General features: G+C 40.8%; 1 protein-coding gene across 14 annotated transcripts in view; it reads left to right on the top strand.

Moving 5' to 3' along the window:
* Nucleotides 1-1938: 1938 nt before the first annotated feature.
* The window catches only part of eps15l1a (epidermal growth factor receptor pathway substrate 15-like 1a), a 390058-nt gene continuing 368733 nt past the window's right edge, over nt 1939-23263 (top strand). For all 14 annotated transcript variants that reach the window (XR_006316095.1, XM_043720770.1, XM_043720773.1 and 11 more), the window contains exon 1: nt 1939-2027. Coding sequence is in view for 13 of the 14 variants with exons in the window: in XM_043720770.1 (XP_043576705.1) it covers nt 2001-2027 (27 nt within the window). In the remaining variant the exon portion in view is untranslated. The remainder of the gene's footprint in view (nt 2028-23263) is intronic.

The following is a 23263-nucleotide window of genomic DNA, read 5'->3' as shown; positions in this document are numbered from 1 at the left end:
AAAAAGTTGGCCCTTAGGTTCCTTTTAAATTTTTCCCCTCTTACCCCAACCCTGTGCCCTCTAATTCTAGACTCCCCCAACCCAAGGAAATATCTTGTTTATTTACCCTATCCATGTTCCTCATGATTTTATACGGTCATCCCTCAGCCTCCGACACTCCGGGGAAACAGCCCCAGTCTATTTAGCCTCTCGCTATACCTCAAACCCTCCAACCCTAGCAACATTCTTGTAAATGTTGTGGTTCTGTTTGGCTTGTCCTATAATAGTAGTGTTGTCCCAGTTGAATTCATGTTGCTTGTCAAATTCAACCCAAACTCTGGGTCAGATATTGGATGACACCTTTGTAATCATTAAAAACACAAGCACTGAGGATGTCCAGCTGTCCACCACAGATTCAACCAATAAGCACATCGACCTGGATCCAATATACCGGCCACTGCAGTGGACAGCTGGAACTGACAACTGGAAGCGGCAGATACAAATCACTATAAATGCCGGAGGAATCATCACAGAAGCGCTTCACAGGAGGCTCCCAAGCACTGAGGATGTCGCCTAGACAGGGGACGAAACGTCTGCAACACAAATTCCCAGCTCGGCGAACAGAACCACAACAACGAGCACCCGAGCTACAAATCTTCTCACAAACTTTGAATTCTTGTAAATCTTTTCTGAACCCTTTCAAGTTTCACAACATCCTTCCTCCAGGAGGGAGACCAGAATTACACACAATATTCCAAAAGTGACCTAACCAATATGCTGTACAGCCGCAACGACCTCCCAACTCCTATATTCAGTGCACTGACCAATAAAAGCAAACATACTAAACATTTTCACTATCCTAAATACCTGCGATGCCAATTTCAAGGAACTATGAACCTGCACTGCAAGGTCTCTATTCAGCAACATTCCCTCGGATCATATCATTAAGTGTATAAGTTAATGAATTTGCCATTCCAAAATGCAGCACCTCACATTTATCTAGATTAAACAACATCTGCCATTCCTCAATCCACTGGCCCATTTGATTAGGATCCTATTGTATTTTGAAGCAACCTTCTTTGCTTTCCACTACACCTCCAATTTTGGTGTCATCTACAAACTTACTAACAATACATCCTATGCTGACATTCAAATCATTTATATATTTAATTGTCAGCATCTGAGTAACACAATGTCCTTTGATAGTTAATATTCTTCCCTCGTTGTCCTGAAGGTATGTTGATAGACCTTCCGGATGAATTGCTGCAATCCTTGAAGTGAGAGTTGCTCCCATGATGGTACGGGGTAGGGAATTTCAGAATTCTGTCCTAAAAACGATGCTGGTACACGGACAAATGCTCAATTAGGATAGTGCATGCACAAAACCCCATGAGGTATCCAGCGTTTAGTGCAATCATCACAGTGCACAGTTTATTGGAAATATTCAACTGGTCAAGCAACGGAGAAAAGAAACTGAGTTAACATTTTAGGCAGATGACCTTTCGTTAGAACACCGAGTATTTCCAGCTTTTTCTGTTTTTGTATTAATTTCTCAGCACCAGCGGGGTTTTTTTTTTCGCTTCTGGTTTGTTTGTTTATTTTTCAAAAGCTGGTTTGAGAGCGATATTTTAGGGACACGCTTTTTCCTAAAGTATAGCTCAGCGCCTTTTGACAGCAACAGCTTTTTCTGTTTTTGTATTAATTTCTCAGCACCAGCGGGTTTTTTTTTTCGCTTCTGGTTTGTTTGTTTATGTTTCAAAAGCTGGTTTGAGAGCGATATTTTAGGGACACGCTTTTTCCTAAAGTATAACTCAGTGCCTTTTGACAGCAACTTCTGCGCACACACGGGAAGAGGCAATGTCAGTCGGCCCACAGCGCGTGCGCGGGCCGCGCGTCAGGCACAGCCCCCAGCGTGTGCGGGGGCGCGCGCACTCAGGCCTGTGCGCGCATGCGCGGGCGCGCGCGCTCCCTCCCTCCCTCTGTCCCCGCGGTCTGAGCGCGGCTGCTGCTCCGCGGGGAAGATGGCGGCGCTTGTTTCCCTCACTCAGGTACCGAGGACGATCTAGCTGCTGGGTTGGGGTTGGGTGGGTGGTGAGTGGAAGGGAATAGAGGGCGAGCCCGGGTCGGCGGTAGTAGACCTTGAATCCCTCCTGCGCCTAAGCCCGAAGCCCCTGGAGCGGGGTCTTCGAGTAATTTCGCTGTCAATGAGAGGCTAATGGAGAGACGGCTAGGCCGCGGCCGGGGGTGAGCCCGAGCGGGTGGGCGACGGGCGGGAGGATGAGGCGGGTACAGGTCTGAATGGTAGCCGCGTCCCCAGCCCGCACCGGCCTAGCAATAGCTCCGGGCCCCGCTCCCTCAGCAGAGATCCTCGGCTGTGTGAATGCAGAGCACGCTCCCTTATTCCCTTTCCTCTTCTTACTGTCACTCATGAGTATGGGGTCTCCCTCCATCTGCTGCTTGTTTACAATCAGCCTGCTGTGTGGAGGCTTGGTGCGTCTGCACTTGCTGCACTGTCTTCCACTATTCCCAGCGGAAGTCTGCATCCCTGCCCCCTCATGTGTATACTTCCTTAGATATTCCCAAGACTGATGCTTCCAAAAAAATACCCACTAATCGGTGTTTGTATCGCCTTTCTCATGTTGGGACGTGGATCTAGAGTTTTCCTGCTTTGCTTCCTTTCATTCCAGCGAGCAGTAGAAGTTGACTGAGAAATTATCATTGTCCCAGAGCACCATGTAGACGCTCACAAGGTTATATTTTCAGCTGACTCCTTCGTCGTCTTCTCCTGAATGTGACAGCTTGCTGAGATGGAGTTTCACAGGCACTGTTAACCCATCAAATGACTCTGCAAGTGTCCATTCTTCAGATCAGGAAGCAGTGTTGGTGATTGTTGTGCTATTTGACAGGGATGGGTTTTCACAACTGAGCCTGACATCCGAGCAAAAGAAAAACCTATATAAAGCATAAACAGCCAGCAGGGGTCACTGGACAATTGGCTCACGTTTTTCTTGCCTTTGCCTGAAACCATTCTCGTAGACCCATCGTGAATATGATTCGGGTTAATTTAGCTTGTGAAGTTGGTGGCCTGATACCAGACAGGCAGGCATTTTGCTATAAACATGAGGTAGGTATTGCATAGTAGTACTACTTACAAGAAGTATTGGCTCAGGTTAGGTGCTAGAATTTCTAAGAGTAGAATGTGGTCTGAGGTGCACAAAATTTGACATTGACAGAGATCTTAAACATGATTTGGCATTGCTGCAATTGCGTTTATACCAAATAATATCATTTGTATTTTGGGCAGTATATTGTGGTCTAAGTCTGAGAGAGATTCTTTCTGGTTTTGTTGGTTTGTGAGTTGTGAGCAGTCTTGTGCACAGGAATGTTGTTTGTCACATTTGATATTTGGAATTCGCTGTGCAGTTATCATTTTATATTAATCATGATGATGCATTCATCTTGATGTGTATACACAGGGGTTTGAATTAGTAGATGGTACATGTATTAGAGATAGATAATAAATTTTTGGGTGTTTGGTTAAATATCAATATTGAATTAAAAACAAATGTTGGCAGCATCGATTCAGGTAGCTTTTGCAGGCAGAGAAACAGTTAATGCTTTAGACTAACAACCTTTGAGTGTTTACAACTTTTTCTATTTTTCCCATTCTTGACATGAGAGTGGGAGAAGTAGTTTATACCAGAATTATTGTTTTCCTGTCAACTAGGAGATAGATTTCCTTGGTGCTGAAGGCAATTTTGATACATAAAAGATTTTTATGCTTGCTACACCAACTTAAAATAATTCTTTCTGTCTACCTGTGAAGTATATACAGTCAAAAGGATACTTTTTTAAAATTAATTTTGTGAATTGATTATTTATCTAGACAATTGAATTCTGATTCAGGCCTGCAGGACCTGATTAACAAGCTGTGGTGACTTATCTGTGTTGCTTTTTATGTTCATTGATGGTCATTCATGCCTATTTTCTGACAGTGTATGTTACTTCACATCTGATGAAACCTTTGTCATTCTCTGGAAAATAATCAACAGATTTAACCACATTGTAAGGTTCTCGGTTCTAAGGTGATTTAAAGTTTGCTAGGGTTTGGCCCTTAATTTTTGTTCTGTTCAAAGTTATGGAACATTGAGACTTCTATATATTTCTGAGGACTACCTCTGAATTTGGAATGAATTTTATCCGTGTCTTGTGCATATATATGCTAGATAGCGCTTTTGAATCTGTACTGTTTACATTGCTAAAAAGGACTGCTATAGGTAGTGACATTGTATGATAAGTATTTATATTCTATCTTTTCCCTCTACATTTGCACATGAAATTTGAGAAGTATATTAACTTTGTTAAAACTTTGTAGGTCAGACAGTTGTAGCATTAAAACTTGAATAAATTGCAGTAAGCAATCTAGTGTGAAGGCAAACTATGAGTGGAAGATTTTAGATTAGTGGTGCTGGAAGAGCACAGCAGTTCAGGCAGCATTCAAGGAGCAGCAAAATCGACGTTTCTGGCAAAAGCGTTATGAGTGGAAGAAGCAGTTTATACTTGAATTGTTTCACAGTTATATCTCTTGCGATCTGTAACATGCCTCTGGCATAAAATTTGTATTAATGTAAAAACTGGTTGAACTAGCACTGTGGCTAAGAGTCTGCTGATTTAACGCATTGGTATTAGGAATACTCAGTGGAAGTTAATTGATATGCTGCTTATGCACCAGATTCAATGTGTACTGTAGCTATTGTCTGCTAATAGAAATGGAATCTAACTTCTTAAAAAATAATCTCTTTGGTGAATCTTTAATATTTTGAACTCCCAGGTATAGTTTCACACTACAATAGTGAAGCATTGCTCTGGAAGCTTGTGATTTAAAATAAGTCTGTTGGACCATAACCTGATGTTGTCTGACTTCTGACCTTGTTTTGGAGAAAGTTTAAAGAATTTATTGTACATTGAAAGTTCTGTAGTAAGTCAAGTATAAATGTCTGATTCTCAGTGGCTGGGAAAACTTAGTTAAATAGTATTAGCCAATCAATGCTGTGTTTGTGCATCTCCAGGTCCTGTTGTATTTAATGGCCTTATAATCCTTCATATACTCATCAACTTGGTAGTTTCACTGCAAATACTAAATTGCAGTTGGAATAGGAGAGATATATTGGAGTAATTTGGTATTGTGTAAGACGCTGAGTGCTCCTTTACAGGGAGGAGATGTTTTGTGTGTGTGTGCGCGTGTGCGCACATGCACAGACCTGATCATAAAAATGGGCAATAAAGGTGATGTGAGTTATATGCAACTTTCTTGCATTGTGGCTCATTGGTTTCTTTGTCTAGCTGTCTGGCTATTGTACTCAGTCCTGCACATTGTAGAAACAATTTAGGGTCTTCATGCATGAACTTAGCAGTTAAGCATTCAAATAATGCTAGTTGTGAGAAGACAGCAACTTCCATTTAAGTTTTGCTGAATTTGTAAGGATTGTAAATTCAGTTAAATAAATGTTGAAAATAATTCTGATTCGTTATTGAATTGAAGAACTGCTACAAACCACAAATTACTTTTGCAGCCTGCTAATTTGTTACCTACAGGATGCAGTACTTTGAGTTTTGTGTTTAATTTAGAATTAAATAGTAATACAAGCATTATCTCCCTTTTGTCTATTTTCCTTTGCTTTTTCTCTCCTCATCGGGAGAGGAAGAGGAACTACCTTATTTAATGTGATAACTATTTAGCACTGGAGGGGAAGAGAGGTTTACTAAGCAGTCAGATCTTTCCCTGACTTTCTTTTAAAGTTTTAAAGAGAATTTTCATTTATACTTTCTCCATACATTGGTGAAGTAAAACCCCAGCAATGAGTTTATCGGAGTGTATTACTGTGTTGTTATGCAGGTTATGTTTCAACTGAGATTTTTGAAGGAGGGGATGAGAGAGGTTTAAGATGGAAAAGTAATAATACGGAAGGAATGAAAGAGGGATTTGAGAAGTGACAGGTTTAGTGGGTGAGGAGGAATGTGGAAGAGAATTCAAACACAGAAGGGGAAGAAATAGAGTTATGTGGTTCACATTTCAAGTAAATAGTTAAAAACAAAGCCTGTTGGTGTATTTTGTTGTCAGTGAGTATCGTCTATTGTAGCTGTCTCTGTCAGTATACCACTTTTCAACTCTTTACAGCTGAAAGAGTAGCTGTTCAAGCTTGTTAGTTCAGACTGGCCCTGGCAGATGCCAGGGAAAAGGCTGATCAGTTACTGATGTATTTTTGAGAGAAAGAAAAATAACTAAACTGCAAATCTCAATGTGACCTTTCCCTCTATTTCATCTCTTTGAAATGAATTAACTTCTGTCAGGATAATTTTCACTCTGAAGTAAAATCATTGGACTCATGTTAACTCTGTTTCTCTTACCAGCGATGCTATCAAACCTGCTGAGTTTGTCTGGCACTTTCTATTTTTATTAACTATCTTTCATGACTCCATATAACAGTAATTGTTGACTGGTTGTTTAACGGCATCACAGTTAAATCAAAGCCTTATCCAGTGTTCACGTGAAATTAATGTACGTACATCAGGTGAAGTGAGAGTGACTGCCCTTAACATCAAGACCACACTTGTTATCAAGGCGCCCTAGTAAAATTTGAGTCATTTGGAAACGATGGGAAAATTCTCCACTGGTTGGAGTTGTACATGACACGTAGAAAGATGTGTGTGGTGTGGTTGTCTGTCACTTCAGCTCAGGACATGTCTGCAGGAATTCTTCAGAGGAGTGTCTTTGGTCCAGCAATCTTCAGCTGCTTCATCAATGACTTTCTTTCCATCATAAGGTCAGAAGTGGTACTAAAGTACCTATTCAAGACGGCTCGGGGAATCCCTGATGGACTTGACCAGTCGCCTGTCTTGGTTTATCCCAGAGATCGTACTCTGAGGTAGTCTGGAATATAAAACTATTACAGATGGTTTGGTTTAAATTTACCAATGGCGTCAATGTTACACTAACATAGATACGTACAAGCCAGGCTTGAGCTTTAGCAGCGTAGCGGTGCCAGCTGTTATCCCTGAGAGCTCTGTCAGTCTACCCCCCCCTCCCTTATTGTTGCAAACAAGCTATCTTCAAACAGAAATTGGTACTAAAATTACAAAAAATCCACATTTTCTTAATCAGATAAGCAGCAATAAAACGGCAAAAGTTTGCTGAGGAAGAGAAATTCATTGACTGGTCTGACTAATTAAGCAACATGCACATCAGAGTGGGAAACCTTGATTCAGCCAGGCCCCAAATGGTCGATTGCTTTGGCTTGATAACCTTCCCCTTTAACAGTACATCATAACGAGGGATGAGTCAAAACTGTGTGGAAAGGTCATGAGGTAACCTTGCTCAGCTAACATGTCCAATATCATTGTCCTACAAAATGGCTTTACTTATAAAATCATCTTGGATTCCTAGAATGCAAATTCAATTCATAACCTTCCCAGATCTCGAGCTCCAGGGAACAACAAACAGACATTCAATCCACAACAAGCCACTGTTCACTCAAATCAGACCACAACGGGCTAATCTTTCCATATATCTCTCGCTCTTGCTCTCGCTCTCGCTGTCCCTTGAACCCTTCAGTCAGTGAATGTAATTTACAGAAGAATGTTTTTTTCTCTCGCTCACACGTGAGCATCTTCCAAGTTTCACCCTTCATGTTTTCCTAGCCTTTATGGGTAATGAGACATTCACTTCCCACAGCAGTCAAGATGAGGGAGCTGAGCTTCATAAATTGAAATCTGTTCAGTGTGGTATACATGAAAACTTATCAGGATTGTTCTATTATGTGCATATTCCACTCAGCTTATTAAGTTACAAGTTATTTTCCTACTTTGCTTTAACATCTTATGGTGTTATGAGTTTAATGTAGTGATGTGTCATGCCAATGCAATGTTACTTGTGAAAGTAACTGGTGAGGAACATGCAGAGAGGCTAAAGAGGGATTGGGTGAGTGGACAAAAACATGACAGGTGGAAAATGATGTGGTGCATTGTGAAGTTATCCTCTTTAGTAGGAAAAACAAAGAAGTTAAATAGTTTTGAATGACCAGTGACTGGGAACTGTTCAGATTCAGAGCTGAAAATCTGTTGCTGGAAAAGCGCAGCAGGTCAGGCAGCATCCAGGGAACAGGAGAATCGACGTTTCGGGCATAAGCCCTTCTTCAGGAAGAAGGTTCCTGAAGAAGGGCTTATGCCCGAAACGTCGATTCTCCTGTTCCCTGGATGCTGCCTGACCTGCTGCCCTTTTCCAGCAACACATTTTCAGCTCTGATCTCCAGCATCTGCAGACCTCCCTTTCTCCTCAATGTTCAGATTCAGTCTGACTTGGGTTTCTTTGCACATGAATCAACTGGTTGGTTCGCTTTTATTACAAAGAATCTCTTTGGGACAGGTGGGATTTGAACCATCTTCCTTCTGGTTCTGGACATCACCACAGCTGCACAAACGAAAACTTCAAGGGTTGCCTTTATTATGTGGGAAAGAACTTGGAGCATAAGTGTAAATAAGTCTCACTTAAGGTGTTGGTGAGTCCTCATTTGGAATACTGTGTGCAGTTTTGGATGACTTCAGTGAAGAAAGAATTTACTTGTTCCTAGAGGGAGCATAACAAAGGTTCACTAGGTTGTTTCTTGGGAGGAGGGAATGTTCTATGGAGGAGAGATTGCAGTGGCTGGACCTAAATTGTTTGGAGTTTAGAAGAAATGGTGGTGATTTAATTGAAACATTTAATGTATTTCGGGAGCTTGACTAGGAATTGGGAAGGTGTTTCCCCTGGTTGGAGTGTCTAGAACGCAGAAAGTACTTTGACTAAGGAGTTGGTTATTGAGGCTGAAGTTAGAAGAAATTAACTTACCATGATTGTGAAATTCCATGTCCCAGAGAGTAGTGCATGCCTGGTCATTGAGACTGCGAATGAGTCAAGAAGCATGTGGAGATGTTGTAGGAAGTGGAATTGAGGTCAGCATCAGTCATCTTGTCAATGGACCAAATGGCGCACTTATTTTTAAGGCTCTTACAGCACTTAACAGGATAGTTGCTGTGAAGGTGTTCCCCAGCCAAGCCTTTGCTTTTTCGAGAATTTAACATTGATGTTGTTCATAAGGGTACAATTTCCTCTGTACAACGCAGTCTCTTATCCAGTTTCTCAACATGGACTTTCACAGTTCAATATAAACTCCATAGTCTTGTTGAATCAGGAACTGCCTATCCTTTTCATTGTATCAACTCCAATGTGGCATATATATTTGAGAGAAAGCTAGATAAGTACATGAAGGAGAAGGGAGTATTGTAGGATGATATCCAGACAGAGCTAGGTGAAGTAAGGAGGCTGCTTGAGTGGAGTGTAATCACTGACACACAGCTGTTGGGCTGAATGGTCTACTTTTGTGTTTTTGTTGAATCTATATTAACTGTTAGCAATTTCTTCCAGTTTTTGTTGTTATTACAAGTTTGTGTTTCAGAACTTTGTCTCAATGCATTTATATATCTGAAGTCCAAAATCGATCAGAATCAGTGGAGTTAAACCAAATTACAGTGAAAATGTGCCTGAATAAAACTAATCATTAAAATTGGACTTCCTTTTGTTTTACTGGTAATGTGGTACAAGGATGTAAATAAGTAATGGCTGAGTAGCATAAAAGCTGACTTTGAGTACTGTATATTGTAATTGAAAATATTTATGGCAGCTTCTCTATTATCATTGACATTTAATGCTTTAGTGCCATGGCAGTGCACATTAGTCCTGGACTCTCAATAACTGCAATAGAATTGTGTGTGTGTGTGTGTTTTTTCACTTTTTTATTCCCTTTTCATGGCACATCTTGTATTATGAACATTCTTTAGCCAAGGAAGTTAAATCAGAGATGCCTTTCCTGGCCCATTCTGAGCACTACTTTTAGAATGTGTTCAAAAGTAACCAGGGTAATTGTACTCTGCAGTTCCCTCATTGTGAGGAAGTGCTCTGTATTCCCACAGTAGCCTTCAAGCACCATTTCCATTCAAGATGTTCATGACTAAAAATCAACCCAAGTTATTGATCTTTCTTGAGATTGATTATGAGTCACTCACTATCTTCCTTTCCATTGTGCTTATCATTTCACATTTGTTGTTCCTGTCGTCTTTTGCATAATGCATCTGTAGCAACAGGTCTGTTTTTGTACACCGGTCTCGGCTGCATTTGTTACAAACTGAATATCAGTTCCTTAGTTTGAGCTGAGCTGTAAGAAGTTTGGGATCTGGGGAAAATTCAGGAGTCCCATAAAGCTTAATAAATCCCATTTCAGACAACATTATAATTGTTGCTCTGTTTCACTGGTGTCCTGATAATATTTATAATTATATTACTTATTGTTGGAAAAATTCCACCTGACTTGCTACCTTATCCCAATTTTCTGATTTTTAAAAATGTTACAGAATTAGGAATGAGCTAAAGAAATATTTGGTTAATTTGATCAGTATAGAGTTGAGTTTTAAAAAGTTTTCTTGGTAACAAAACATGATGTGAACAGATGCAATCAGTGTAAATATCCTCTGAGACCCATAACATGCAGAGGTGAAGCGAACAGCTTAGTCAAGAGGCGCGACATAAATCTATTTTTTGATGTACAGATGTAAAATACTTTCAAAATTTATGTATTAAGTAACTTTGCAAGTTATCAGGCAAAGTATGATACTGCCAAATCTATAGCTTCTGGTTACACATTAGCATAAAGATAAAGCAGAAAAATAGAGCTGATGACAATCTCACAAAAATCTTTTGGGAACTTTAGAGGAGTATAGAAGGTACAAGGATGAGGTGAAAAAGGAAATTTAGGGAAGCAGGATACAAAAAAAAATTAGTCTTTAACATTAAGGAAAATCCCAAAGATATTTGATTAGTGCATTATGGGTCAAGTAAGGAAAAAGTTGGGCCTGTCAGATGTACCTGGTAACATCTTCATGGATGCAGAAGATGTGGGCAGGTTTCTGAGTAAGTATTTTGCTTCTGTCGTTACAAAAAAGAGGACTGATGCTGATATTCTGGTTAACGAGGAGGAAAGTGAAGTATTAGATGAAATAAGGAGGATGAGAAGGGAAATACAAGGGGAACTGACGTCCTTGAAGGTGGATAAGTACCAAAGCCAGACAAATTGAATCTGGGGCTGTTAAAAGAAGCTGGGAAGGAAATAACTGATACTCAGGAATCATTTTCCAATTCTTACTAGATACAAGTGAGGTATAAGAGGATTAGAGGTCTGCAAATGTTGTGCCATGTTAGAAAAAAGCTGCGATAAATAGACCAAATAATTATCGGCTGGTCAGTCTGACCTTTGGTGGTCAAATTACTAGAATCAGTATTGAGAGACATGATTAATGGTTTTTTGAAAGGCAATGTTTAATCAGGAATAGTTGTGATAGTAAAGAGACTGCAGGAAATTGGATGTCCTAAGGCTAGGGTGCGATGTCTCTGACTTACAGTAGATTGTGAGGAATTTACATTCCCATCCTTTGCCATTCAGAGCCATTTACATGGCCATCTTTTATTATTCAGTTTCTTGCGCTTCCTACACACTTGCTGCAACTGCAATGCGCCAACTTCTGTGAACAACAACCAAATTTTATTAAGCAAATACAGTACAAACTTTGGAGAAACTCTTAACGCTCTTCACCATGCTTGCGAAGCGTGTCGAGAGTTCTCCCTGAACAAAGAAAACAGTTCTTTTTTATATACAAGATTATTACATCGCAGTCAGTAATGACCACAGTCAGTAATACCCACAACCCTCAGCCACTCTTTCACAGTCACATGCCACCCAAGACTCAATGCAGTGACCACATCATTTCCAGAATCAGTAAAATGTAAATCATCCCTTAATGGTCAAATCTGTTGCAAATCGTTCTTGTTTAAACTACAGAGAGTGGTCAAAATTCCAACTGTAATGTTCTTATTGATTTTAAATAGGATGATGATGCAAATATAAATTATCTCTGAATAATCGGAGATGGCCATGTCAATGGCTCTGAATGGCAAGGATTATGAATGTAAATTCCTTACAATTTACCTGTAAGTCAGAGGCATCCCATCCTAATCTTAGGACATCCAACTTCCTGCAGGTCAGCAGAGCAAATCACAATAGTCAGCATGGTTTTGTTGAAAGTCACATGTTACTTTTCAATTATTTGAGGAAGTAACTGAAATGATTTATGAGGACAATACAATGGATTTTTTCTACCTTGATTTTTAGTAAGGCATTTAATAAGGACCAATGTGGCAGACTGCTTTGAAAAATGAAAGCCCATGGGATAGAGGGAAATGTAGTGCATTGAAACCAAAATTGGCTTAGTGACAGGAAATGAAGGGTAATGGCTGACTATGTTTTCGTAAATGGAAAATGGTTTCTAGTGGTGTTCCACAGGGATCAGTCTTGGGTCCCTTGGTGTTTGTTGAATGTATTAATCATTTTGATTTAAATATGAAAGGCATGATTTGGGTTTAGTTAGCTCAGTTGGCTGGACAGCCAGTTTGCAATGCAAAGTGATGCAAACCACATGGGTTAATTTCATACTTGCTGAGGTCACCATGAAGATCTCTCCCTTAGGCCTTCAGTGTGGTTATCCTCAGGTTAAACTCCTCACAGCTTGTTCTCTCATTAAAAAGTGATGGCCCTCTTGGATTATGGTGGTTTTCATGTTTTTAACATGGGAAGGAATCTAGGGAGAGTACAGATCTAATTTACAAAATGCTTCTAGGGCTTGCAAGTTGTCGTCTTCAAAACAGTGGGGTGTGGCTTAACTGAGGTGAGTAAAATAATGACAGATTGGAAGAGTGCACAGGGAGGACCTGTTTCTAGAGATCAGTTACCAGGGGCGTAGATTTAAAGTGATTGGGTTGAAGAATTAGAAGGGACATGAGGAAAAACATTTTCACTGGAGGAGGGATTCTGGGAGTGTGGAAATTGCTGTCCAGTCTAGTGTTAAAATAGAAATGCTTTACTCGTTTAAAAGAAATGTGAATCTGCACCTGAAGCTGTGTAACCTGCAAGTACTGGAAAGTAGGATAATTTATTCAACTGGCGCAGACACAGTAGTTGAATGGCCTCTTTTCTGTGCCATAATTTTCCCATGGTCCTATTTATGGACAATATTTATGGTGAAAAGATGGAGAATGCTGGCATAAATCTGAGCGAAATCCTTTAAAGTTTTCATCTGTTCCCAAATGTGTATTTTCCGACTCAACTATTCCAATGCTGAAATAAAGGTGAAGTGCTGACGAAGCTCAGCAGGTCTGGTAGTTCTGTGGAGAAAGAAAACGTGTGAGCATTTGAAGTCTTTGGAGTTGAAAAGAGTTGCACTCAATAGTATGAAATCTGTTTCCCTCCACAAAAATGCTGTCAGACTTCCTCCAACACTTTGTTTTTATTTCAGATTTCCGTCATCTGCAGTGGAATATAGAACAGTACAACACAGGAACAGCCCTTCACTTATACACGTTATTTCCTTAGTCTAGAAATCCTATGTTTAAAAAAAATACACATCTTGTTTTCAGATCTTTGCATGATCTTGCTGCTCCCTGTCTGTTTATCCTCAAATGTTATAAACCTTCGATCACTACTCTTCTTGAATACTAACATCTTTTGAATCTCTGACTTCCTTTACCCCACACCACTGGGTAAATGCCTTCACTCTCTAAACTATAATTTCCAGAATTCCCTCTGAAACTTCTATTCCTGTGCCCCCCACCCATCCTTTTTAAGATGCACTTTAAAATCCATTTCAATGACCTTATTTAGTGTCTCCCTTGGTTTCATGTGAATTTTTAATCCAGTTGCATTACTGGGAGGTGTCTTTACAAAAGTAATACAAACAAGTATGAACACCAATATAATATTCAATAAATAAGAGAAAAAAAACTAAATAATAACCAAACAAAAAGAGAAAAAAACCCAACTAACTACTAATCTATCCTACAAACAACTAAAACATAAAATAGGATATTGTACATTACTAGAAATAAACAACAAAATAATTAGGTAACTAGATACATGCTCAAAATAGATTTACATCAAGTCATAATAAAACCCGTATTTATACAGAATTCCTTCTCCCAGGGGTCCCTGAACCAGCCACAACCATTACCACAGCTAGACAAAACCCCTGGATGGTATGGCCGAAATATGTGTCGATATAGTTCAAAAAGGGCTGCCATGTTTTATAGAATAATTCCGTTTTTTAGTGCACCACATTTGTGAGGAAGTCCAGGGGGATATATTCCATGATTATCCTGTGCCAGTTCGTAAGTCCTGGAGGGCCTTCAGCGACCCAATTCACTAAAATATTTTTCCTTGCACAAAGGGAGAGAATGGTAAATCATTTCCTCCCGTACACATCCAGGGAGGGAAAGTCTGAAGAGCCCAAAAGTAGTGACGCTGGATCCAGTCTAATCTCCGTACCCAAGATCTCTGTCAAGGCATTCGCTACTTTGCTCCAATACCTGCGGATCTTATGGCATGTCCATAGACAATGCTTGAGAGTGCCAACTTCTATTTTACATTTAGGACACATTGGGGATACTCCTGCCTTGAATTTTGCGAGTTGTTCAGGTGCCATATGAGCCCTGTGGAGTATCTTTAATTGAATAGCCTGAGTTCTATAACAAATAGAGATCTTTCTGACATTTTCCCAGATCTCCTCCCACATTTCTAAATCACCTGATGAAGGAACGGTACTCTGAAAGCTATTGTGCTTCCAATTAAACCTGTTGGACTATAATCTGGTGTTGTGTGATTTTTAACTTTGTACACATTTCTAAAGAGATTTCCAACCCTAATTCTTGATTCCAGGTTTTAAATAATTGTTCCATGTCCTTCGATACCTTATATAATGAATGATAAAGAGTACTGACTGAGGGCGGCCCCTTCGGCCATAGCACTCTCCTTTCCCTATCTGATTTGTAGGGATTAACTATCAGTGTGGTCTTCTTTTGTAAAGGTCTCGTTTTTGGAAATACCGAAAGAGGTCCCTGTTAGGCAGTCCAAACTTCTGATGCAACTGCTCAAAGGACATCATAATCTCCTCATCGAACAGGTCTCCCAAGCAGGAGATACCTCTGGACTTCCAAGTTTTAAATGTAGCATCTGTCAGCCCTGGCTGAAATCCTGATGCTCTCACTATAGGTGTATAAGGGGAGGTTTTTTGCAGGTTACTCTCATCTTGTCACATTATCCTCCAGGCTTTAATTGTATTTAATACAGTAGGGTGTTTACAATAGTCCATAATAGCTCTCATCTTATCCATAAATAAAAGATTGATGAGGGAACATTTTGCTTGGGAGGTCTCAATATCTAACCAGATTGGGTCTCTTGTGACCCACAATCAATCAGCTACATAGGATAATCTCTGCCTAACCACGATATTGGGAGATCTCCCCAGCGTTGAAGGTCCTGCCTCATTTTCTCTAATAAGTGTGTATAATTGGCTTCATGTAGCTGACCAAATACTGGAGTGATAAAAATACCTAAATATAGAAAACCTTCGCGTGACCACTGAAATTGGATACACTAGTAAAACCTCCCAAAGGCATGACCTCTGATTTCATAAAATTAATTTTATAACCTGAGAACATACCAAATAGATTGACCACTTCAATTTGGCAGGGCACGGATATCAAAGGATCACTTAAGAAGAGGAGGACATCATCCGCATAGAGAGTGATTTTGTTTGCCCGATCCAACCCTTGGAGCCGTTATGTTAGGGTCACTTCGTATAGCTTCCGCTAGTGGTTCAATCACTAGCGTGAAAAATAATGGTGAAGGAGGACAGCCCTGACGAGAGCCCCTGCCAATACTAAAACTATCCGAACCTAAACCATTGGTGATCACCGCTGCTTTGGGATCATTGTTTAATACTGAAACCCATTTAGTAAATACCATTCTGACACCAAACCTTTCCAGTGTATTAAAAAAAGATCATTCTACCCAATCAAATGCCTTCTCTGCATCCAAGGAGACAACCAAACCTGGTATTGTTCCCTGTTGACAGGCTTGTATCATATTTAAGACCTTTCTAATATGACCTGCGGCCCTTTATAAACCCCGTCTGGTCCTCTTTTATGATGTATGGTAAGACCTTCTCCAGTCTTAATGCTAACATTTTGGAAAGAATTTTGAAATTCACATTTAGCAAGGGTATGGGTCGAGATGATGAGCAATCTTCTGGGGCCTTTCCCTTTTTAAGAATGAGAGAAATATTTGCTTCTCTCAGTGAAGGTGGGAGGCAGCTCTGACTGTGTGAGTAATTGTACATATTTATGAGTGGCCCTGCCAGTTCCCCTATAAATTCTTTATAGAACTCAACCTGGAAACCGTCTGGTCCAGGTGCTTTCTTACTCTGAAGCTGCCTAACTACATCGAGTACTTCCTGAGTTGTCAGAAAGGCGTTCAAGATCGACACCTGCTCCGAGGTTAAGCCTGGAAGGGCCAGATTTTTAAAGAAGGAGTCCATCTTCCTAGTTCTATTCTCTCAGTCCTGCGATTTATACCGTTCAAAATAGACTTCTCTAAAGGCTGTATTGATCTTTTTGCGATCATAAGTCAAGGTACCAGCACTTTCTCTAATGGACGTAATGGCTTGAGGAGCCTTTTTCTTTCTGGTAAGGTATGCTACATAGCTGTCAGGCTTGTCGCCATACTCAAATAACAGAATAATATTTCCCACTCTGCTGTTTGGGTAAGTGTGGTATTCAAGGCAGCCCTTATTCCTGATGAAGGGCTTTTGCCCGAAACGTTGATTTTGCTGCTCCTCTGATGCTGCCTGAACTGCTGTGCTCTTCCAGCACCACTAATCCAAAATCTGGTTTCCAGCATCTGCAGCCTTTTTACCTAAGGGCTGTGATCTTCGTAATGGAAGGCCTGTCAGCATACGCTGTCTCAGCTCTCTTTAAGGGAGCCTCGAGCAGGCACTGTTGTTCTTCCTTTTGTTTTTTCTGGGTCGCAGAATATGAGATGATCAAACCTTGCATGTATGCCTTAATGGTCTCCCACATCATCACTGGGTTACTGGACATACCTGAATTAATTTCCCAGAAGGTTGTGAAACATATTTTATAAATTTGCTATCCTTCAATTAAAAAAGCATCCATATGCCAATGTCGAGGGCCTATCCCATCATCCCGAGTCTTGACTTCCCTACATACTGCGGCATGATCAGAAATAGCTATATTACCTATTTTACAGGATAGTATGGAATTCAAAAGGGTCGAGGGGGTAAAAAACATATCAATTCTGGTATGGCACTTGTGTGGGTTAGAGTAGAAAGTAAAGTCTCTACCCTGGGAATGAAGGCACCTCCATACGTCGTCTTCTAGTACGAGCTCCTTATTCAGATCCGCCAGTTGTCTAGATCTTAGAGATATACCCGTAGTGCTCCTAGGTATCCTATCCATCTCTGGGTCCATAGTACAGTTAAAATCTCCTCCTATAATTGTATGGCAGACCCCAAACGCCATCAATTTAGACAATGCTTCCGTTACAACTTTAAAAGGGTGTGCCGGGGGGGGCAATAAAGATTCAAAATTCCATATTCTCCTCCACATATTAGGGCTTTGATCAATATATACCATCCAGACTAATCTTTTATCTGGCTTAACATTTGGAAAGGAAGATTCTTCTGAATAAGAATGGCTACTCTCCTACTTTTTGAACTGAAAGATGAAAAGAAAGTCTGATCAAATCCACCCTATTGTAGCTTTGTGTTCTTTATCAAGTAGATGTGTCTCCTTTTTTAAGACTTGATAATATCTTTTTCTTTTGATTGCTCCCCTTGATATTCCAGGTGCACCACCTAAACGAATGGCTAGCCATGATCGTCCAGGCAAGCCCGAGACCCCCCAGGAGGAAGAACCCCACCCAAAAGACCTTGAATAAAGACCGTAGAAAATTCACAAATACAAAAATTCTTTAGAACATTTAAACTAACACAATTAAAAACTATTCCTAAGTTTAAAAAAAACCACACAAAACATATTTGAAAGCAGACTTTCCCCCTTGCTCCCAGGGGGCATAACTACCTATCAGTAACCCCACCATAACCTCCTATCTAGGGCCCTGCCCTCGGCCCAGGCATTATAGAATAGAGTAGACAAATTCAAATGTTTTATAAAATGAGTTAAAAGTGAGTGACCCCCCCACCCCCTCTACACCAACTCCTGGGTGCGTTTAGCAAATAAAATACAAAATAGAAATATATAAAGTTACAAAATTACAATCCCAGCAAGTATTAGGCAACTAAGTAAAATGAAGAAAGAGGAAAACCCCGCTCTAGAAAAAAAGGCAAAACAGAACAAACCCCCCTCCCCCACAAATCGAGCAAGCCGCATAAAGTATAAAAAGAAGAGACCAAAGAAAGAGTACAGGACAAGCCTCCCCCCACCCCCCAGGGAAAGATGAGTGGAAGAGAGATGAAGGAAAAAAGGGTAAACACGGGGCAAAATAAAGTCGTTATCCATACGGTTAGAGTCCCGCAGTCTATTTAAGAGAGTCCAAGAATTCTTTTGTTTTCTCCGGTGAACCAAAGTTATAAACGGATCCACCATGGCTGAGGCGCAGCATTGCTGAGTACCAAATGGAGTATTGAATAGTTAGGTCTCTCAAACGCTTCTTCACCTCATGGAATGCCCTCCTCTTGCAGACCACGGCTGGAGAGAAGTCCTGAAATAACATTATCCTGGAACCTTTTTGCATCGTGGCCTGGGGGTCCTTCCCCAGGACTCTGGAGGCCTCCAGGAGCATGTTTTTCTTTGTAGCATTGGAGTCGGATTAGACCCGGGGCTGCATACAGCAGCCCGGTGAGCCCATTTCACCTGCACCCGGCCTGGTTCTGACCCCCACTTCAATTATTGTGGGAGCCATTGCTCCAATAAGTCCACAAGCTGGTCTTCCTCTTCCCGTTCGGGAAGGCCCAGCAACCCCGAATTTTTTTTGATGACCCCGATTGTCGAGGTCATCGATGCGCTCCTCTAGGGTCCAGAGTTGCTGCTCGAGAGCCCGGACCTGATCCACGGATGACTCGGCAGCAGCCATGGCCTGTTGCTCCGCCCCTCCAACGCGCAGCTCAAGTTTTTTGATCTCTTGGTCATGCTTCTGCAGCACACCTGGACCAGGTCTCGTCGATCTTCTCTTGGAGTTTGGTGATCCCGGAGAGCACGCTCACCTCTGCAGGTAAGTCCCCCGAAGCAGCCACGGACGTCTCTGCTGCTGTGGGTGGGGGAGAGGTCCCTGCCTGTTGTGAGCTGTAGGAGCTTTTGCCCTTAGTCATTTTAAAAACAGCACCAAACTATACAAGTTTGATATAAAATGACTGAGTACACTGGGCAAAAGCTATCTTAAATGGTTTAAAAGGGTGAGGTGAAGGTGGGTGCCCCACTTTGCCCAAGTCTTAGGCAGAGCACTACAGACTTGAGCACTACGCCATCTTGAATTGCCTCATATTCCTTTTTAAAATCTGTCTAATTACCATCTGTTTGACCAAAATTACAATGGTATGAGTCTATATTTTGTGCCACCCGAATCCTAGATTTGATTAGATTAGATTACATTACAGTGTGGAAACAGGCCCTTCGGCCCAACAAATCCACACCGACCCGCCGAAGCGCAACCCACCCAGACCCCTACATTTACCCCTTACCTAACACTACGGGCAATTTAGCATGGCCAATTCACTTGACCTGCACATCTTTGGACTGTGGGAGGAAACCGGAGCACCCGGAGGAAACCCACGCAGACACGGGGAGAACGTGCAAACTCCACACAGTCAGTCGCCTGAGGCGGGAATTGAACCCGGGTCTCTGGCGCTGTGAGGCAGCAGTGCTAACCACTGTGCCACCGTGCCGCCCACAATTGATGTTATTATGAGGGTGTGGAGTATTTGTAAAATTTCTCATTGACATTGCACTTAATAAAGGTAACATGGTTGTGTATTAGAGGGCCAGATGGAATTAAATTGCTTCTACTTTACATTCTATAGAATTCTGAACCTTTTTTTTGGATCTTTAATAATTGCTGACTAAGACACGGTTGTTAGACATTAAAAGGTCTGTGCTCTAAGAAACTTAGTTTATGTGTAAACCCTGGTAAAAACAATGACTGCAGATGCTGGAAGGGCTGATGAAGGGCTTTTGCCCAAAACGTCGATTTTGCCGGTTCCTGATGAAGGGCTTTTGCCCGAAACGTCGATTTTGCCGCTCCTCGGATTTTGCCTGTCCTCGGATGCTGCCTGAATTGCTGTGCTCTTCCAGCACCACTAATCCAGAATGTGTGTAAACCCTGCCTTTCCTGCTCTATCCCAGTTACAAGTTCCCCTGTAACTTCACAATCCTGTTAGCTTGCTGGAAAGGTTCTACCTGAGTTGCCATCTTTCCTATAAGTTCCTAATTTAAAACAAAAATATGTCTTAAATGTTTAGCTGCTTTTATGTACTGAAGCAGGAGTAATTCAGAGTCATGGAGTCCTACAGCAAGGAGACAGGCCCTTTGGCCCAAACTGGTCCATGCTGATCAAAGGCTTTGGGTTAGTGTTTGTCCACGCTAACCTAAAGCCTTTTACTTTGGACCCTATTGATTTGTTCTATTGAGACTGCTTTGATAGCAACTAGAACTATTTGGCCCTTTTGGGCCTGCTTCATTATTCAATAGGATCAGGCTAATCCTCTAAATGCCATATTCCCATTTTCTCCTCACGTCCTTGAAGCCTTTGCGACAAGGCTATGGCTTTAGTGGTGTACTTTGTCCTGGCCTCTCTTAAGAGAGAGTTTGAACTTCAAAAGTAGGCAGAGAGAAGAGTCGACTTAGAAGGGTGGAGGTGAAGGTAGAACGTAGCCTTGGTGATAAACCTGGCTAAGAGTGAGTTTGCAAAAACCCAAGTCATGGTCCTGGACCATATTTTTGTACATGGACAGATGGTCCCACTGGGTGTGAAAGCAAAGGTTATTGCAGAGTTTTCCATACCTATGATGAACAGGGCAGTACAATGACTTCTAGGAGTGAGTGGATTTTATTGGAAAAGGTTTGCTCTGAACTTTAGCAGTATGGTTGCTCCGCTGACTGACTTATTGAAGAAGTGCAGAAAATTTCAGTGAATGTAAGACTGTCAAAAGGCATTTGTCTGTCAAACTGAAAGCTGTTTTACCACTTTCTTAGTGTTAGCCACACCTAATTGTGCAAAGCCATTCAAGGTGGCTATCAATGTGAGTGTCAGTGCTGCACTCTTCCAAGAAGACAGTGAAAAGAAAGAAAGATCTCATAGCTATTTTTCCAGAAAGTTAAACAGAAACAATCCATGATTGGTATTGGTGTTCCAACATTTCAACATTTATATGTCTGAGGTAATTGCATATACTGATCATAACCCCTTAAAGGTTTTTGGAGAAATGTGAGCCCAAAAATTCCAGACTGTTTAGATGGAGTTTTTTATTGCAGCCATTCAGTTTGAAAATTACATATGTGGCAGGACACGAGAAAGTAGTTGCTGAGGCATTGTTGTGACTTTGATGAAGAAAGACAGAGGTGTTTGGTGGCAAGAATAAACAGGCTGAAATAGACTGACTCTTAAGTATGCAGACATTCACTACTACAATGTAATGTGTATGTATTGCAGTGTAATAATAGCATAAGACAAAGAGTTTTAAAAAAAATGAAGCCAATTTTTGTAGATTGTCACACCTCCCCCCACACCCCCCGTTTAAAAATAAATGCTGTGGCTTTAAGAAGTGCATTTTGTCTTGGTTTTCTTTAAGAGAGAGACTGAATGAAGGGTGCCGGGAGCAGTGTGTGGTAATGTAAACAGCTTGAGTTTTTTTTTAAAGAATTGGAACAGCAGAAGCAGCCTAAATGGTGTGACTAGCTCTCATAGGCCAGGATTTCTATTTTTTTTGCTGGAGTCTTGATGAAGTAGAAGCTATTTCTCCCTTTTGATTACAGCCAAAAGTTGGGGGTTCTCTTCTTAGGCTGCTGGATTGCATGTGAGACAAAATCTGTTTTCTGAATTTGTCTTCTTTGCCAAGAGGTGTGTTTATGGGATGCTACTATATTGGAAAAGTTAAATAGTAATAGTTATTGTACCTATCATTCTGTTAAATTTTCCAGTAGAATTAAGTTATTCTTTCTTTTGTTGCACTTTAACTATAGTGTGAATACATTCTGTTTTGCTTAACGTTGAGTAGCTTGACCAGTCAAATTGCATCTAGACACAGCAATTTACATTTGCCTTTAAAATAAGAAAAAGTTAAAGTCTAGCTACCTTCTTAACATATTTTTAGGGGTTCTAGTCTGGTCCATAACATCTATAAAATCTAAAAATCTATCCACCTTCTTTTGCAGTAGAGAATTCCAGAGATTCACTATCCTTTTGAGTGAGGAAATGTTTCCTCATCCTCACCCTGTATCCAGAGACTGTGCCCCCAAGTTCTAGTCTCTTCACTGGGACAAAACATCCTCATTGCACCTAGTCTGTCTAAACCTGTTAGAATTGTTTACATTTCAATCAAATCTCCTCTCATCCTTCTAAACTTTGGTGAATACAGGCCAGTCTCTCATGACAATCCTGCCATCATCCTAGTAAACCTCTGCTCACTCCCTCTATGCTGAGTATATCCTTAAGTTTGCTGTCCTCATTGCTTGCTGTTTATTTTCATGGACAGGTGTACAAGGACACCCAGATCCATTTGTACATCCACATTTTCCCAATTTCCCTCCATTTAATTAACCTTTTACTTTCTGTTTTTCACATTAAAATGTGTAACTTCATATTTAACAATGTGGTTGCCCACTCCAATCAACTTGCCTAAATCACCATGAAGCCTGCTTGCATCCTCCTCACAACTCTCAATCTCACTCAGTTTTGTGTTGTCAGCAAACTAGAAAATGTTTGATGTCTGACTGACCTATATTGTCCTTATTTTGGTTAATATACTGAAATTTGATCTGGTCACTGGCCTTTTGTCCCTTTTAATTTATTTTCTGGAAGAGGGACAAGATGGAACAAAACCTTTGCCTTAAACCAGTGAACATAAATATTACGACATAAAGTCTAGTCCTTTGCACTGGTGTTGCAATTGTTAGGCAGCTGTATATTGTGCAAGAGAGCAAGTGGGCAAATTTGGTCAAGTAATTCATTTGCAGGTTCATTGTTGTGAATGTTAAGAACAGGAGTAGGCCATTCAACTCCTTGAGTCTATTCTGCCCTTTAATGAGATCATGGATGATCTGCAGTCTAACTCCATATAC

Source organism: Chiloscyllium plagiosum, chromosome 31 (assembly GCF_004010195.1).
Source record: "Chiloscyllium plagiosum isolate BGI_BamShark_2017 chromosome 31, ASM401019v2, whole genome shotgun sequence".
In the NCBI taxonomy this organism is placed as follows: Eukaryota; Metazoa; Chordata; class Chondrichthyes; order Orectolobiformes; family Hemiscylliidae; genus Chiloscyllium; species Chiloscyllium plagiosum.
Note: the sequence above shows the minus strand (reverse complement) of the source record. Positions and strands in the feature narration are given on the sequence as shown.